Raw genomic sequence first — 17,321 nt, forward strand, 5'->3', positions numbered from 1 at the left:
CAACAACATGGATAAATCTTTTTATTTTTTATTTTTTTAGTTTTTTAAAAAATAAATTTATTTTATTTTTGGCTGCATTGCGTCTTTGTTGCTGCATGTGGGCTTTTCTCTAGCTGCGGCGAGCGGGGGCTACTCTTCATTGCGGTGCGCGGGCTTCTCTTTGCGGTGGCTTCTCTTGTTGTGGAGCATGGGGTCTAGGCGCGCGGGCTTCAGTAGTTCTGGTGCGCAGGCTCAGTAGTTGTGACTCGCAGGCTCTAGAGCGCAGGCTCAGTAGTTGTGGTGCTCAGGCTTAGTTGCTCTGCGGCATGTGGGGTCTTCCTGGGCTCGAACCCATGTCTCCTGCATTGGCAGGCGGATTCTTAACCACTGCGCCACCAGAGAAGCCCCGGATAAATCTTTTTAAAAGCCACATACAAAACTGATCATACCGTATGATTCCATTTATAGGAAATTCAAGAAACGGCAAAACTAAATTCTGGTTATAGAAAGCAGAGCAGTGTTGTCTGGGAGTGATGGAAATATTCTATGTTTTGATCTGGGTGTTGGTTGCACAGTTAATAACGTTTGTCGAAACTCATTTTATACTTAAGATCTGGGTATTTCACTGAATGTAAATTTTACCTCAACTAAAAAATATTGAAGTGTGGAGTAAGTAGATTGGGGATCACAGTACAATCTTAAAATTGAGCATTCCTTTTTAATAGTAAGTAAATCTTAGTTTATACTCAGTATAATTCCATTTCGTAGTTACTTGTTGTAGACCTAGCCCTACAATTAATTTGTGGGAGTGCTGTAAGCGGTTTAGAAGGAAGGAAGCTTGATGGATGGTAACTAGACTTATTGTGTTGATCATTTCACAGTGTCTACAAATTTCAAATCATTAAGTTGTATACCTGAAACTAAAAGTCAGCTGTACCTCAGTGTAGTTTGTAGTTTGCCCTAGGTTGTAGCTAAGAAGTGGCAGAGCTGGGGTCTTCAACTTAGATCAGTCTCTCCGCCTCTTTTCCAGACTGTGTTGATGCAGACCGTGATTCTTGCCCCCACAGAGCTGACTGGCAGTTTCACTGAGGAGGCAAAATTGTTACCATAGTGACGATAAATGCCAAGATAGTCAGCGGGAGTCTAGAAGAAGGCTGAGATCAGCTCGGGCTGGAGTAGTTGGAAAGGGCTTCAAGGAAGAGGCTTTGAAGGGAGGCAGAGCCTGGAGAAGAGAAGGAGACTGGGTTTGCCCAGAAGGGAAAATTTGAACAGCAGAGCAGAGGCCAAATGGGAGCAGAGGAAGATGATACAGATGAGAGCAAATAGAAGATGGAATGAAGTTATTAAGGAGCAACTGTCAGCCAGACCCTACTAGGAAAATTCTCCTTTCATATCCCAAAGTACCATGTGCAGAAGGCACTGTTACCCTCACAGATGAGCAAACAGATTCGGGGAAGTGTAGCAACTTGTCCAAGGTCAGGTAGCTAGGAAATTGCAGCGCAGAGATTGTGGTTTTTGCACTGCACCACAACTGTTGACTTGTGGAGGGTTTTGAATCCAGGTTGAGAAACTTGAACTGTGTCCCGTGTACCAGTGCTTTCAAATGTTTTTGACTGTGATGACATAGCAAGAAACAAAATTTAAATCACGTCTCTATACTCACACACACTTACACGTATAAAACCAAAACAAGTTTCACAAAAGAATGCTCTCACACACTATATGCTGTGCCCTCTATGTACTATTCTGTTCTGTTTTTTTAAATGGCAACTGTGACCCACCAAAATTGATTTCATGGCCCACTAATAGAGTTTGAAAATCACTTCTGTAGATGGTGAAAGAATCGTAGAGTTTTGAGAAATCACTTAATGCCACGGTTTACCTGTGGGAATGTAGTAACATGGTTTCTGTGTTGTATGCCTTTTGTTTTATGTAGTAATCTTATGAATACTTTGCCTTTCAGCTTACGAATAAAACTTTAAGCAATAGCAGTCAGTCTGAGTTAGAAAATCGACTCCATCAGCTGACAGAGACTCTCATCCAGAAGCAGACGATGCTGGAGAGTCTCAGCACAGAGAAGAACTCTCTGGTCTTCCAGCTGGAGCGCCTTGAGCAGCAAATGAACTCCGCTGCTGGAAGCAGTAGTAATGGGTCTTCTATTAACATGTCTGGAGTTGACAGTGGCGAAGGTAAAAAAAAAAAAAGGAATCTCAAAAGAATATTTCATTGCCTTAATTTTCAGTGTTGCTAATTCAAACATGATTTGAAAAGTTACAGAAAGACCATTTTTGTTTAAAAAGAAGCTTTATCTAACAAAGCACCCACTTTTCTCAAGGCCTGGGCTATGTACTGTTTGATATGATCATTAATGAACTGGACAATGGGCTGATTACTATCTCTCACTGATTTCAAACCTGGAGAAGAAGGCCCAGGACACTTAACAGGGTGGTGAGGACAAATTCAGTGGAGAGGGGCTTTCAGGAATCTTAAAGTAAGACTTGCTTTAATAACCATAATTATGAATATTAAAGTTAATACATAGTCACATGAGTATATCCGTGCTCTATAATTTTAATGGAGAAATGTATAGATTCTCAAAATACATGATCAAGAAGAATGTTGAAGATTTTAGCATAAGTTTCAACAGATCAGGTTTTTAGTCTTAGAACTTCATAACTACTTTGACTACAGAGTAGTCATTCAACAAATCTTAGTTCTTTGGCTTTAAATTTTTAGAACTTTTTTTCAAATAACATGTTATTTTATATAATTTTTTAATAAGACAGGCTCACTATAAAAAGAAATGCCAAAAAAAGGAAATTAAAATCACCTGATAATCTATTGCCCTCAGATAACATTTTGGAACATCTTTGTCCAGACTTTTTTCCTACATATGTTTGCAGTACTTGTTTTATTGATTTTAAATTTTTTTCATATAAATATATTTTAATAATATATTTCATACAATAATGTATATATTGCTTTATAGAAATTTATCACATGAAAATACTGTAATTTGTTTAATCAGTTCCTTATTGTTGGAGATTGATAAATGATCAGAAATGGAATTGTTGGGTTAATAAGTACACACATTTAAAGGCTTTTGATTCTTGTTCCCGAAATCAGCAAATAATTATTAAGTGCCCACTCAGTATCAGGTGCTGTTGCAGAGATACAGTGGTCAACAAAAGAGGCCAGACTCTCTGCCCCATAGATCTCACATTCTGGTGTCGTGGGGGAATACAGAGGAGGAGACAGGCAGTAAACAAGCGGTATGGGCTGGAGATATGTGCTACAAAGGGAAATGGAGCAGAGAAAGACGTGCAGGGTGCCACATGTGGGGAGGGGATAATAATTTAAACAGGGTAGTCAAGGAAGAGCTCGTTGAAAAGGTGGCATTTTATTAACGTCCTAAAGGAAGTCAGGTAGTAGACTATGAAGAGATCTACAGAAAAAGTGTTCCAAGCAGAGAGAAGTGCAAAGGCCCTGAGGCAGGAGTATAGCTGGCGTATTGCAGGAGACCAGTGCAGCTGGAGTAGACTGAATGAGGGGCCAGAACTTGGAGGAGGCTGTTTAGGTCTGTATAAGGACTTTTACTCTGAATGAAGTCAGAAGCCATAGAAGGGTCTTGAGAGGGGTGACTGAGCTGACCTGTATATTTTAACAAGATGTCTCTGGCTGCTGTGTCAAGAGTAGACTGCAGAGAGCTAAGCACTGAGGCAGGGAGACCAGGGAGGGGCATGGTATTAACCCATGTAAGACATGCTGGTGACTCAGACCAGAGTGGGGATGGAGGGGGTGGGTTCAGGATTTATTTTAAAGGAAAGCAGATGGAATTTGCAGGCAGATCAGATGTGGAGTTCGAGAGAAAGGAGTTAAAGGTTTTGGAGAAGTGGAGTTGTGTATTGAGATGGGGAAAACTGCAGAAAGAGAAGGTGGGAAGCAAGGGCAGGCAATCAGGATAACAGTGTGCGGCGTGCCACGTTGAGATGTCTACGAGACATCCAGATGGAAATGAAAGGGTGATCGGCCGAGCCTGGAGTTGGAGGTGGACTGGGCTGGAGATGTGAATTCGGGAGTTACCAGCTTTGTAGAAAGGGTGTGCAGCCTCACTCCTGCTGGCCCAGGAAGAAAGTGCCCATTAATGCTGCCTCTCACCAATACTTGGTAAACTCTGATTTTTGCTAATTTCATGGGAAAATAATTTTCGTAATTTTTAAATTTTGATTTTTGCGGGTATGGAAGTTTACATATTTAAACTGTCTTTTTTTAATGTTTTCACCTTTGGTTATTGCTTAAAAGTTGACCTTGAGAATTTCTTCCGTATGTAACATAAGGTATATTCAACTATAATTTTGTTAGAAAGTTGACTTTGGTGTCTGTACGTTAATTACTTATTTTCTTGTTTAAACAGGCACACGTCTGCGAAATGTTCCTGTTCTTTTTAATGACACAGAAACTAATCTGGCAGGAATGTATGGAAAAGTCCGCAAAGCTGCTAGTTCAATTGACCAGTTTAGGTAAGCAGTGCCAGCACCAATGAGTGATGGACCATATTTTTGTAACATTCTCCAGTGATTTCAGTCATATTAAGTCCTGTCCAGCAGAGCTGATATTGATTGATTGATTGACTGTGCCATGTGTCTTGCGGGATTAGTTTCCTCACTAGGGATTGAACCGGGCCCCCTGCAGTAGAAGCGCGGAGTCCTAACCACTGGGCCACCAGGGAATTCCCAAGCTGTTTTTTTTAAAAAATACTTATTTATTGGGCTTCCCTGGTGACGCAGTGGTTGAGAATCTGCCTGCCAATGCAGGGGACACGGGTTCGAGCCCTGGTCTGGGAAGATCCCACATGCCGCGGAGCAACTGGGCCCGTGAGCCACAACTACTGAGCCTGCGCGTCTGGAGCCTGTGCTCTGCAACAAGAGAGGCCACGACAGTGAGAGGCCCGCGCACCGCGATGAAGAGTGGCCCCTGCTCACCGCAACTAGAGAAAGCCCTCGCACAGAAACGAAGACCCAACACAGCCAAAAATAAATAAATTTAAAAAAACAAACAAACAAAAAAAAACGTATTTATTTATTTGGCTGCACCAGGTCTTAGTTGTGGCATGCGGGATCTTCATTGCAGCATACGGGATGTTTAGTTGCGGCACGTGGGATCTTTTTTAGTTGTGGCATGCAGGATCTAGTTCCCTGACCAGGGGTTAAACCCGGGCCCCCTGCATTGGGAGCACGGAGTCTTAACCACTGGACCGCCAGGGAAGTCCCCCGAGCTGATATTTCAGTGTCATGAAATTGCTTTAAGAGGTCTGCCAGTGCCTGTATTTTGTTGAAGGTGTTTAACTCTGATCATTTCTCTTCTTTCTATAATAAACTCTGTTTGAAAACTCATTAAATTTCATTGAGAAAGCCTCTATCATGTAAATGCATCCATTTGAATGTTTTATCTGCTTACTTCATCATTTGATTAGAATAAAAGATGCCACTATATATAAATGAATAGTACTTATTTTCATATATATTTTATATATACGTTATATATATTTATAAATAAAACCTTTTATACTAGTAGTCATCCACCTTATAAAGAAAATGTTTTACCAGTATATGTATATAGCCTTGACAAAGTTCATATCTAAATAACCTACTAAACTCTCTTGCCTTTTAGTTTTTATAATTAAACATAGTTTAAATGAATTGTTGCCTAACAGAGCAATCTTTTCTTACCTTTCTGTGTCAGAATAGAGCTATGGTATTAAAAATGAGGATGATTTACTAATTTGGATTCCTGAAGCCATGAGCCTTGGATGCCATAGTCACTGTCTCCACATTATTGAGCACATCTATTTCAACTATTAATTTATTCAACATACATATTAATTTTTAGAGAGCATATATGCAAGGCAAGGCATTGTGCTAGGGGTAAGGAAAGAAGCAGAAGGACATAGAAGAAAGGTGTATCTGTACATGTATCCGTCTTAGGGAAAACATGTTGCAGAAAGGCATAGTAATAGGTCTGGACATCGTAATGCTTCCCACTCTTACTTAAAGTGTTTACTTGAGTTTCTGTAGTTGGGAGCCTTTTAGAAGTATGTGTCCATGCTAAAGCTCCCAGATTAGCTATTTACAGGTTCATTCCAACTAGACTCTTTTTTCCTATTCATGTGTTCACACTTGCCTTTGGTTCCTAAAAGAAAAATGATTGCTAGAGGGACCAAGTTTGCCTTCTACAGTTGTAGCTGAAGAATTAAGAGGAATAGCTTGTGCTAAAAGCTTAACAGTCAATCCCCAAATAATGATAAAAGTATTTGTTCACTGCTATGATATTTTATATGGTTATTTCAAGTAATCATTTAACAATCTACTATAAAACAGAAATAATCTGTCTTTTGTGGTAGCCACATAAATAGTTTAAATGAGTGAAGTCTTAAAAAACATGATGAGATATTACCACAGGAACATGTTTTGAGTGTAACTCTCTCCTCTCTCTCCACCCCTACCACTTGCACAGTATCCGTCTGGGAATTTTTCTCCGAAGATACCCCATAGCACGAGTTTTTGTAATTATATATATGGTAAGTAAACTTGTTTGCAAAAACAGTGCTGCATTTGATTTTTAACTAGTTTTTTTCAGCTGCTGATCTTTTTGACTAAACTTTTAGCAATCAATTTTGAAAGAGAATAGAACTCATTTTTGGTAATTAAGATTTTTTTTCTTAAAGTATGCAAGTAATGTTGATCATTCATTATGTCTAAAAAATAAATTGCTTGAAGGCTTTTCTGACTAACTGTAGTGCAGTTTAATGATTACCTTTATTTCTAAGCGCCTCCAGTGATACAGTACAAAACAATTGATTTCATTTTTATCTTGAAGTAAAGCTTAATTATTTCCGTGTGTTTTGCTTTATTTCCTAAAGGGATCTCAAAGTTGATGTATTTTCTTTTTTAGATTTCTTAACTGTAATAAAATGGTTACCATAGTTTGGGATGCCGTGTCTTATCTTCTGTGAGCCTAAAAAGCCCACTGACTGTTCTGAGTGGGGATGTCTAAAAGCAGTTGAACTGAATTAAGACGGGCAGTTTTCTTGAGAAGAAAAAAAAGCATACTTAGAAATTTCCTTGTGAGCCACTAGAGGGAAGAGTTACTCCTTTAAACAAAAAGGTTTTAAGATGAGGGGGATGGGGAGAGCGAAAGAAAAAATATTGAATGGCATCAGAAAGGATTCAGAACATGCCTACATGTTCTGGGTGGGGAGATTGTGCGGAGCACAGGCACCCTGTGTCAGCATGAGATGCGATGTTGCACGTCTTGTGTGCAAGGCACTTCGTGATGGAACCTCATCATGTCAGCACCACCATGCGGGAGTCAGTGGAAATGTATCACTGCAGGTCCTTGCTCTGGACCCTAAATCGATCTCTGAAACCTGATACATTATTCCTGTCAAGAATGTCTTCCCATCTCCTCTTCACCAAATCATGGCTAAACCCTCTTTCAAAACACCAACCACAACTCTGTTCTAACAAGCCTTTCCAGCCAACTTCATGTATACCTAGCAGTTTTAATCAGGCCATCTACTCTGCATTGTAATCCCCTGATGGGTTAGTTATGTGTACGTGTGCATGTTTTGAATGTGTTCAAGACTTTGCTCCTCTCAACTGAGAATGCTGTAGGTATTGTAGCTCTTTATTACCTTCCATTGCACTTTTTAGCTCATTTGACTATACAGTTGTTTCTTCCTTGTTTATCCAGTAAACAATGTACTGCGCGCCTGCACAGTTGCAGACACACTAGCCACAGGAATACAGAGACAAACGAGACGTAGCTCCTGCCCTCAGTGCACTGCACAGTGGGCCTTTAGGGAGGATTGATTTATTGGCTAATCCATAAATTGTTTTTTCTTTCTTCAGGCTTTGCTTCACCTCTGGGTCATGATTGTTCTGTTGACTTACACACCAGAAATGCACCATGACCAACCACATGGCAAATGAACTGAGCCTGGTTGTTTTGGTGATTGGTCGTCTCTCTCCAGTTTTGGGGTCTGCAGAAGGGTCACTTGCCTGAAATTCCTGAGAAGGGTACACAAGATTATTTTATCACTACAAGCTTTTAACTTTTTAAGTTATTATACAAGTACTCTGCTACCGAAATCTTCCTCTGATTTCCTTCAAATGGTAAGAGTTTCTAAAAACAAAAATAATCTAACGAGCTCAGCTCTTGCTTTTTCTGAGGTCGGGGGCTCAGGGTATATATGCATACACACGGAGATGCTGGGGGTGTCTGCCTCTGTACAGACCATCCTGTATTTTAGGTGACACTCATTATGGGTTATAATCAGGGAAACTAATTGTATTTAGTGATATAAATAAAATGTTTTCTTTTTGATAATTCAGTCTGCTTTGTATTTTCATATATTTAACTTTGCAAATGTAGATTTATTTTTTACATTGTTAAACGCTTGATTGGTATAAATCTTTCTATAAATACGTAAGTAAAATTTACTGTGCATTTTTCTTTTAAAAATAATAATTTTTCACTCCCATTTAAACAAGACCTTTCCAGATGGGCATTCACGAGCAGAGCCAGAAATCAGAGCTGATGCCACTTGTAATTGCTTTAGTGGTGTGTGCGCTTCTTTTCCTCCCCCTCCCCACCCCACATGCTGTCTTCCTTTGATTCTTATTCATTCATCCATTGTCTTCCTTCATCTCTTTTCCTTTTCTCTAGCCTATACCTTGGGTGGGCTCAGGACACCCATAGCCCCTCTGGTAGCATTTAGGAATCAAATTTGGTTTAACACCCTTTGTGTTTTTAAAGTACTCCAAGGCAGAGACGATACAGAGTTATTCTTTGAAAAGGGACATTTTCTTTGCCTTAAGTCCAGTATAATGTCTGTTTTGGCTTTCCTTGTCATCTACACGTCTGAATTCTCATTTTGTCTGTGCCGGGCACTGGCAGTCTCTCTTCATATATAATTAGCATATGTAGATCGTGGGCTGGGTGAAGGGTATAGTCCTTCCTGTCAGGAATGCCTTTGCAGTAGCCTGCTGGTGCCTAACAGAAAAGCTGACCAGTTTCTATTCTTAATGATATTTATACTATGACTTTAATTGTCCTATAAATTCTTCAAAAGTTTTGGTATCCTAGATGTATATGTTTCTTATTTTCCATCAGAGAATGAAGTTTTAAAGGTCATCTTAGGTGTGTTTGGGCTTTTTTCCAATTAACATGAATGAAAAGGGCAGAGAGTTCTATACCATCTAAAAGTGGATATGAGATTTTGGAGGGTAGGGTAGAGACATGTTATTAAATCTACATGTCATGGTTTTTTTTTTTTAATTAATTAATTATTTTTGCCTGCGTTGGGTCTGTTGCTGCACACAGGCTTTCTCTAGTTACGGCGAGCGGGGGCTACTCGTTGTTGTAGTGCACGGGCTCTAGGCGTGCGGGCTTCAGTAGTTGTGGCCTGCGGGCTCTAGAGCGCAGGCTCAGTAGTTGCGGCACACGGGCTTAGTTGCTCCGCAGCATGTGGGATCTTCCCGGACCAGGGCTCGAACCCGTGTCCCCTGCACTGGCAGGTGGATTCTTAACCACTGCACCACCAGGGAAGTCCCTGTATGTCATAGTTCTTATTCAGGTGTGATAACCTATTAGAGTCTGAGCTGTGAAGTCAAGTCTTATCTCAAACAGAGTGAAGAGTTTAGACTTGTTAATATCTTTTAAAGGTTTTTTTTTTTTCTCTTCTAATTTGGAACCATTTCTGGAAAATGATTAAAACCAGGTTACGTACTTAAAATGGAAAATGGCACCTGCTTCATCATCGTGTATTGCCAGACTTCCCGTCTCTGCATGTCCTCCTGGTTTTTGTTGGGATGGCTCTAAATCTTTTGTTCGGATGGCTCTAAATCTTTTGTTCAGTTTTTACACATTCTTGGCTTTGGAAATAGTTTGACAAAGTGTTTCTGAGATTATTTTTCTGAAGTTACTTAAATCTTTAATTGACTTTCAGTTTCTGTATTCTTGACCACTAACACACTAGGGGATTTTTAAAAGTCTCCCATTCACTTATCCTCAGATAACACGAAACCTTCTTGACTTACTTAAAAGGATTGTGTGAGAGCTGAATTTTTTTTCTTCTCAATGTACTGCTTTGTATTTATAGCTGTCAGTTGGAAAATAAGATTATTTTATTATCTTAAGATTTCCCTTTCTCTAGACTTCGTGCTTTCTAAAACCTACCATTTCTATTGCTGCAGAACAGAGACTTCAAAGGAAAAGCATGGGTTGTTAAAACGTGGAACTAGGTCTACCCTGGTTAGTTTTTTCGATAAGGGAATAATGTCTGGGGCTGGACATTCTAGCCTTCATTTAGGAAGACTTATGTACAACTCACCCTGGAGGGGAAAAAAACCCAACCTACTCAAATATGCCTCGCTGGGCTCCAGCTCCCTACTTTAGGAGGTCAGCTGTATTGGAAAAGGCCAGTATGGGCATCTTGGTCTAGATGGAAGTAGAAGGACAGAACTGGCAAAGACAAAGGGACTAATAGCCTAAAGCTCTTCAGGCTGTGATTGGTCAGAAGAAAGAAATGACAGAAAAATGTCTTAGTGGTTATTCTGAACATGTTGAGGCTAGTATTCTTAGGAACTCTTTCCTGAGTGAGAAGGCTGTGGATTGAATGTTTCTGAACTTCTGCAGTTCTAACATGTGGTCTGCTCTTCAGACACAGATTCCAACACAAACACCTCCAAGTAAAGGAAACTTGTTTTTTGTACGAACAGTTGAGCCGTCAGGTGTGTTACACACAGAAACCTCATTTACAGATGTCTCAAAGAAAAAAAGTGGTGGTAAAATAATCTTATGCCATCACAGGACTATAAGATAGTTCAAATTACATACCCTTGTGCTGGCCCCTTCTAGGAACTGGGAATAGAGTGGCGAACAAAAGTCCCTGCCCTCTTGGAGCTTACCTTTGAGTGGGGAAGGCAGACTACAAACATATGCAAAATGTGTCACTAAGAGTTAAATGCTGTGAATAGAGAATGGACTTGAGGATATGGGGAGGGGGAGGGGTGAGATGTGACAGGGTGAGAGAGTGTCATTTGGTAGTGTACTACCAAATGTAAAATAGATAGCTAGTGGGAAGCAGCCGCATAGCACAGGGAGATCAGCTCGGTGCTTTGTGACCACCTAGAGGGGTGGGATAGGGAGGGTGGGAGGGAGGGAGATGCAAGAGGGAAGAGATATGGGAACATATGTATATGTATAACTGATTCACTTTGTTATAAAGCAGAAACTAACACACCATTGTAAAGCAATTATACTTCAATAAAGATGTTTAAAAAAAAAAAAAAAGAGGCAAAGGTGTAGAGAGTCGTGGGGGAGGAGAGAGGGAAGTCCTCCCTGCAGAGGTGACACTGGTGCAGAGCCTGAATAAGGTGACAGGCCATGCAAAGTGGAGTGGCAGTGGCAGTGGGTTAAAGTGCAAAGCCCCTGAAAGGTGCTAAATTTGCTGAGGTGAGGACAGGCTGAACCCAAGGAGGTGATTTTCCTATGTAGTTGCAAGGAATAAATACCAGGTCAATGAATTGGTACTTTCCCCCATAACTTCTTGGACTCCGCATTCGTAGTTAATGCCTCATCTTTGTTCAAGTCAAGGACAAAGAGAAAAATTAAATCCAAGAGCAGAGCCCTTCATATCTGAAGGCAAATATCTCTCATCCTTTGATCAACCAGCCTAAGCACAGCTCACTGTCCGGCACCACCGCTCTTGTGCTATCAGAGCTCGTAAACTCAAAATGACATTTCTGATCCCATGAGGACAAAGATACTACCTTTTTTATCCACTGTTATATCCTTAACGCCTAGAACACTGCCTGACACATAATCGGCCTTCAGTTGTTGTTCATTGAACTTCATTGACTGAATCAGGCAAAACACTAAATTCACGCATGACTCCTCGAGAGCTCCTCGGACCTTCACTCAGCATCTGTCCCGTCCACGCAGCACCTCTGGTTTCCAAAACCAGAGCAAAGAACTGTAACCGGCCAGGCACATTGCTAGTAGCGAGGACTTAGATTGGGCAGCTTGGCAGGGTTTTCCCAAAGAGGGAAAAGCCATAGTAATTTAAAATGTAAAAGCAAAAGGTGACCTGAGGATTTCGCTGGTCCTAGATGTTCATAGTGAAGACCTTTAATCATCAGGGAAAGTTCAGTCTTGCTTAATGACTCTCTCAAAAGACAGGCAAGGCTGCCTTACAGTGGAGAAGCCTTCTGAAAGCAATAAGATATTTACATTCACTTTTTGAAAGTTCTGCAAAGCAACATGTAGGTACAATCAGGTTCTTTTCTAATGTCGAATTAAGTTTCCTCTCTACTCCACTGGACCTCTCCTCTTTAGCCAATTAGCTTCTTGTGGTGCTAGTTAAACTGAGTTTACACAAAGTATATAATAAGGTTTATGCGTGTAAACTTATCAACTACTAACAATTTGCTTTAACTCACAAATGTGGCTTAAGTCAGCTGAACTCAAGAATTAATTAAAACAAATGTAACTGGGGCTAGAACATGCATTCTCAACGTGGGCTGATACCACCTTCAAGGGGGTGAAAATTGATTTTTAGATGGGGAAAAATATCTTACTGTTTTTATATATAAAGCCCAAATATACATGCAGTACATAACACTATATCTGTGACATTAAGATTTTATTGGGGTAGGGAGTAATAATGAAAAAAAAAAAGGTTGAGAAATACTGGGCTAGAAAGATAAAGCAACCTAGATCCTGCCCTTGTGGAGCCTACATTCTTTTTTTTTTCTTTTTTTTAATTTTATTTTTTTATACAGCAGGTTCTTATTAGTTATCCATTTTATACATATTAGTGTATACATGTCAATCCCAATCTCCCAATTTATCACACCAGCACCACTACCACCCTCCCCGCTGCTTTCCCCCCTTGGTGTCCATACATTTGTTCTCTACATCTGTGTCTCCATTTCTGCCTTGCAAACTGGTTCATCTGTACCATTTTTCTAGATTCCACATATATGCGTCAATATACAATATTTGTTTTTCTCTTTCTGACTTACTTCACTCTATGACAGTCTCTAGGTCCATCCACATCTCTACAAATGACCCAATTTCATTCCTTTTTATGGCTGACTAATATTCCATTGTATATATGTACCACATAATCTTTATCCATTCGTTTGTCGATGGGCATTTAGGTTGCTTCCATGACCTGGCTATTGTAAATAGAGCTGCAGTGAACAGTGGGGTGCATGTGTCTTTTTGAATTATGGCTTTCTCTGGGTATATGCCCAGTAGTGGGATTGCTGGGTTATATGGTAATTCTATTTTTAGTTTTTCAAGGAATCTCCATACTGTTTTCCATGGTGGCTGTATCAATATACATTCCCACCAAAAGTGCAAGAGGGTTCCCTGTTCTCCACACCCTCTCCAGCATTTGTTGTTTGTAGATTTTCTGATAATGTGCATTCTGACCCATGTAAGCTGATACCTCATTGTAGTTTTGATTTGCATTTCTCTAATAATTAGTGATGTTGAGCAGCTTTTCATGTACCTCTTGCCCATCTGTATGTCTTCTTTGGAGAAATGTCTATTTAGGTCTTCTGCCCATTTTTTGATTGGGTTGTTTGTTTTTTTAATATTGAGCTGCAAGAGCTGTTTTTATATTTTGGAGATTAATCCTTTGTCCGTTGACTCGTTTGCAAATATTTTCTCCCATTCTGAGGGTTGTCTTTTCGTCTTGTTTATAGTTTCCTTTGCTGTGCAAAAGCTTTTAAGTTTCATTAGGTCCCATTTGTTTATTTTTGTTTTTATTTCCATTACTCTAGGAGGTGGGTCAAAAAAGATCTTGCTGTGATTTATGTCAAAGAGTGTTCTTCCTATGTCTTCCTCTAAGAGTTTTTTTTTTTTCTTTTATAAATTTATTTTTTATTTTTATTTTTGGCTGTGTTGGGTTTTTGTTGTGTGCGGGCTAACTCTGGTTGCAGCGAGCGGGGGCTACTCTTTGTTGCAGTGTGTGGGCTTCTCACTGCAGCGGCTTCTCTTGTTGCGGAGCATGGGCTCTAGGTGCGCGGGTTTCAGTAGTTGTGGCACGCGAGCTCTAGAGCGCAGGCTCAGTAGTTGTGGTGCACGGGCTTAGTTGCTCCACGGCATGTGGGATCTTCCCGGGCCAGGGCTCGAACCCATGTCCCCTGCATTGGCAGGCGGATTCTTAACCACTGCGCCACCAGGGAAGCCCCTCCTCTAAGAGTTTTATAGTGTCCGGTCTTATATTTCAGTCTTTAATCCATTTTGAGCTTATTTTTGCGTATGGTGTTAGGGAGTGTTCTAATTTCATTCTTTTATGTGTAGCTGTCCAGTTTTCCCGGCACCACTTATTGAAGAGACTGTCTTTTCTCCATTGTATATCCTTGCCGCCTTTGTCATAGATTAGTTGACCATAGGTGCGTGGGTTTATCTCTGTGGAGCCTACATTCTAAGGAAACTGGTTTTTAAAGTCATGCATGATCTGCCCTCACTGCCTCATGAGTTTCAAGCCACCCCCACATCTACTACCCTCCAGCCTCTTGTACTGTCCTAGTCTATTGCTGTTCCAACTCTTCACTGCCTATTCTTATGGGAAGATTTTACTTCCTGTCCCGCTGATGTCAGCCTTGGCCATATGACCTGACTTGCTTTGGCTGATGAAATGTGAGTGGAAGGGACATGAGCCATTCCCAAGCAGAAGTTTTAAGCATCATCTTATGGTTTTGCCCCCTAACTTGTTCCTCCACCATGAGCCCAACATGTTGTAGACAGGGGCTGCTCCTGGAACGAAGAGGACGTAGAGCAGAGCCAAAACATGGCACATGTCAACAGTGGACATGTAGCTTGAACAAAAAGTAAAACTTGGGTTTTGTGAGCCCCTGAGATTTGGGAGTTTGGTTGTTACTGCATCACGACCCAGCGATAGATGACTAATGGACCCACCAATGCCCCCTGCTTTTGCTCCACCTCCAGACCTCCCCTCTGCTTAAAGACACTTGCCTTCTTGGTTCCTGGCCCCTCCTGCTGTCAGCTTAGATGCTTCTTTCTCTATTAAGTCAGAATTCCTCCCTTCCCCTCCCCACCAAAAAAATACCAGGCTAGGTGTCTCTAGTAGGCAGAATAATGTCCACCCCCCCAAATGTGTCCATGTCCTAATCCCTGAAACATATAAATATGTTATGTCAGAACATTGCAGATGTGATTAAGGATTGTAACAAAAGGAGATTATCCTAAATTAACCAGCTGTGCCCGATGTAATCATAAGGGTCCTTAAAAGATGGAAGAAGAAAGCAGAGTCAGAGATGTCATGACAGCAGAAGTCAGAATGATTGAATTGCTGGCTTTGAAGATGGAGGAGGGGCCATGAGCCAAGGAATGCAGGCAGCCTCTAGAAGCTGGAAAAGGCCAGGAAGCAGATTCTCCCCTAGAGCCTCCACAGAGGAATACAGCCCTGCCAAGACTTTGATTTGAACCCAGTGAGACCCACTTCAGACTTCTGACCTCCACGACTGTAAGAGAATAAATTTGTGTTGTTTTTAGGCACTTAGTTTGTGGTAATTTGTTACAGCAGCAATAGACTCTGATACGGTGTCCTTCCCTGGTTATGAACCCCAATCACACAGTAGTTCCCTAAACATAATACTGACGCTGAATTGAATTGCGTCTTCACTTTCCATCACGCCAGCATTCTGGAATGAACAAACAACTTTCTAAACCAGGACTAATGAGGAGGAACAGTGATGGGTGACAAAGTAGTATAAACCTAAGGCTGGATGCTACAACTTTCTGGCTTGCTTAAGCCAGCTGTGGTGCTGGGCAAGTCACTAAAATGTCTCTGACCCTCGATTTCCTAATCTTTAAGAATGGAGAAGCTGGAAAGAAGCACAAAGGATTTCCCCAGGTAAAAAGAGCATTTTCTAAGTTGAAAGTGTGTCCGAGTGTTAGTTTTTTATCGGGTGCTATGTTTATTTTAAAGCTGGATGGGAGTGAGAAAGTAGAAAACGGCCCTACTGACAAACAGTCAGCCATGTTCCCAGCTGAACATGAACAATACTCAGAACAAGACATTGAAAAGGCCACTCTTGTGAGCCCCCAAATTACTAAACACCCCCCACTCTGACAAGCATTCCTCCTTTCTGAGCAATTGCTGCTGTTTCACCAATAACAACTCAAGCCCCATTTTAACTCTCCTTCTAGGTGACAGTCACTGAAGTACTCAATCACCCAGTTGCCCCTGCTTCTTGACAGCATCCAACCCAGAACAGGCGCCTGGTTCTTTAATGCCCCCCACAATCATCCAGCACAAACACAAACCCTAGAAGAAGCCCGTCTCGTCTCCCCTGCTGGGATCCTCCTGAGGATACCTTCTCCTCGGCTGCAGCGAGCTTGGGAAACCTAACTTTGAAAGTTTGTGTTTTGTTTATTTGTTTTGACTACAGGTGTGGTCTTTGGTCCTCATATTTAATTCTAAATTCACAGACACGCAAACAGGTTCGGAGACCCATCAAGGTCCTCTAATTAGCTATAAAAATGAGATCAAACATGTCTTTTGTTTGTTTTCATATAGCCATGGGCTTGGACTATTTGGTTACTGAACATGTCAGCTTACCAGGTCTGTCTGGCACCAGGTCTTCTGTTTACCATCTTGGCAAGAACTTTCCAGTAGCTTTTAGTCACTGGAGAAAACCTGCCATATTTTTTCAAATAATGCTTCGTCCTGCGGCAAAGCCAGATGCATTCTGATGAGAGTTTATTAGTGTGAGAGGAAGCAGGTGTGTGTTCCCTGCTGCCATCTGATTTCTTTCTTTGAGCTCTAGAAGCAGACACTCCATCAGCCACCCAAGCGGGAAATTGCCTTTCTATAGAAGGTAAACAAGAGGGTTTGCTTTATTTTCAGCCATAATGTTGGACCTAAAAAACATTTCAAATCACTTTTTTTAAAAAATCTGATTATTAGAGTAATATTCCTATTGTGAAAAATACAGAAAAGTGTAAAGAAGAAAGTATCATTCATCCATAGACCCATCACTCTAATAAGTCTTCACATCTGGGCCTGTTTCCTTCCAGTCTCTTCTCCCGTTGTGTATGTGTATATACATAGGAAGGTCCAGAAGTGGAGAAAAAACAGCTTATAGTGGAAGTCACACTGTATATTCAATTTTCCATTTTAATTGTATTTCTAAATTACATACTACATGCTCATTATAAAAATTCTAAGCAATACCATATGCCATACCGTACCAAAGTTCTAGTGCCCTTTTAGTGCCTCCCCATCCAGCCACTTCCCA

At 40.8% G+C, this 17,321-nt stretch overlaps 1 protein-coding gene across 2 annotated transcripts in view; it reads left to right on the plus strand.

Moving 5' to 3' along the window:
* The window catches only part of GOLGA5 (golgin A5), a 42,656-nt gene extending 27,097 nt beyond the window's left edge, over positions 1-15,559 (plus strand). The window contains exons 10-14 of one of the 2 annotated variants that reach the window (XR_005018778.1): positions 1,943-2,168; positions 4,394-4,499; positions 6,493-6,556; positions 7,890-8,153; positions 15,299-15,559. Coding sequence is in view for 1 of the 2 variants with exons in the window: in XM_036843733.1 (XP_036699628.1) it covers positions 1,943-2,168; positions 4,394-4,499; positions 6,493-6,556; positions 7,890-7,970 (477 nt within the window). In the remaining variant the exon portion in view is untranslated. Of the gene's footprint in view, positions 1-1,942; positions 2,169-4,393; positions 4,500-6,492; positions 6,557-7,889; positions 8,368-15,298 lie in introns of those variants that run through there. The other variant, XM_036843733.1, reaches the window with a different exon arrangement.
* Positions 15,560-17,321: the final 1,762 nt, after the last annotated feature.

The sequence above is a fragment of the Balaenoptera musculus genome, chromosome 2, assembly GCF_009873245.2.
Source record: "Balaenoptera musculus isolate JJ_BM4_2016_0621 chromosome 2, mBalMus1.pri.v3, whole genome shotgun sequence".
In the NCBI taxonomy this organism is placed as follows: Eukaryota; Metazoa; Chordata; class Mammalia; order Artiodactyla; family Balaenopteridae; genus Balaenoptera; species Balaenoptera musculus.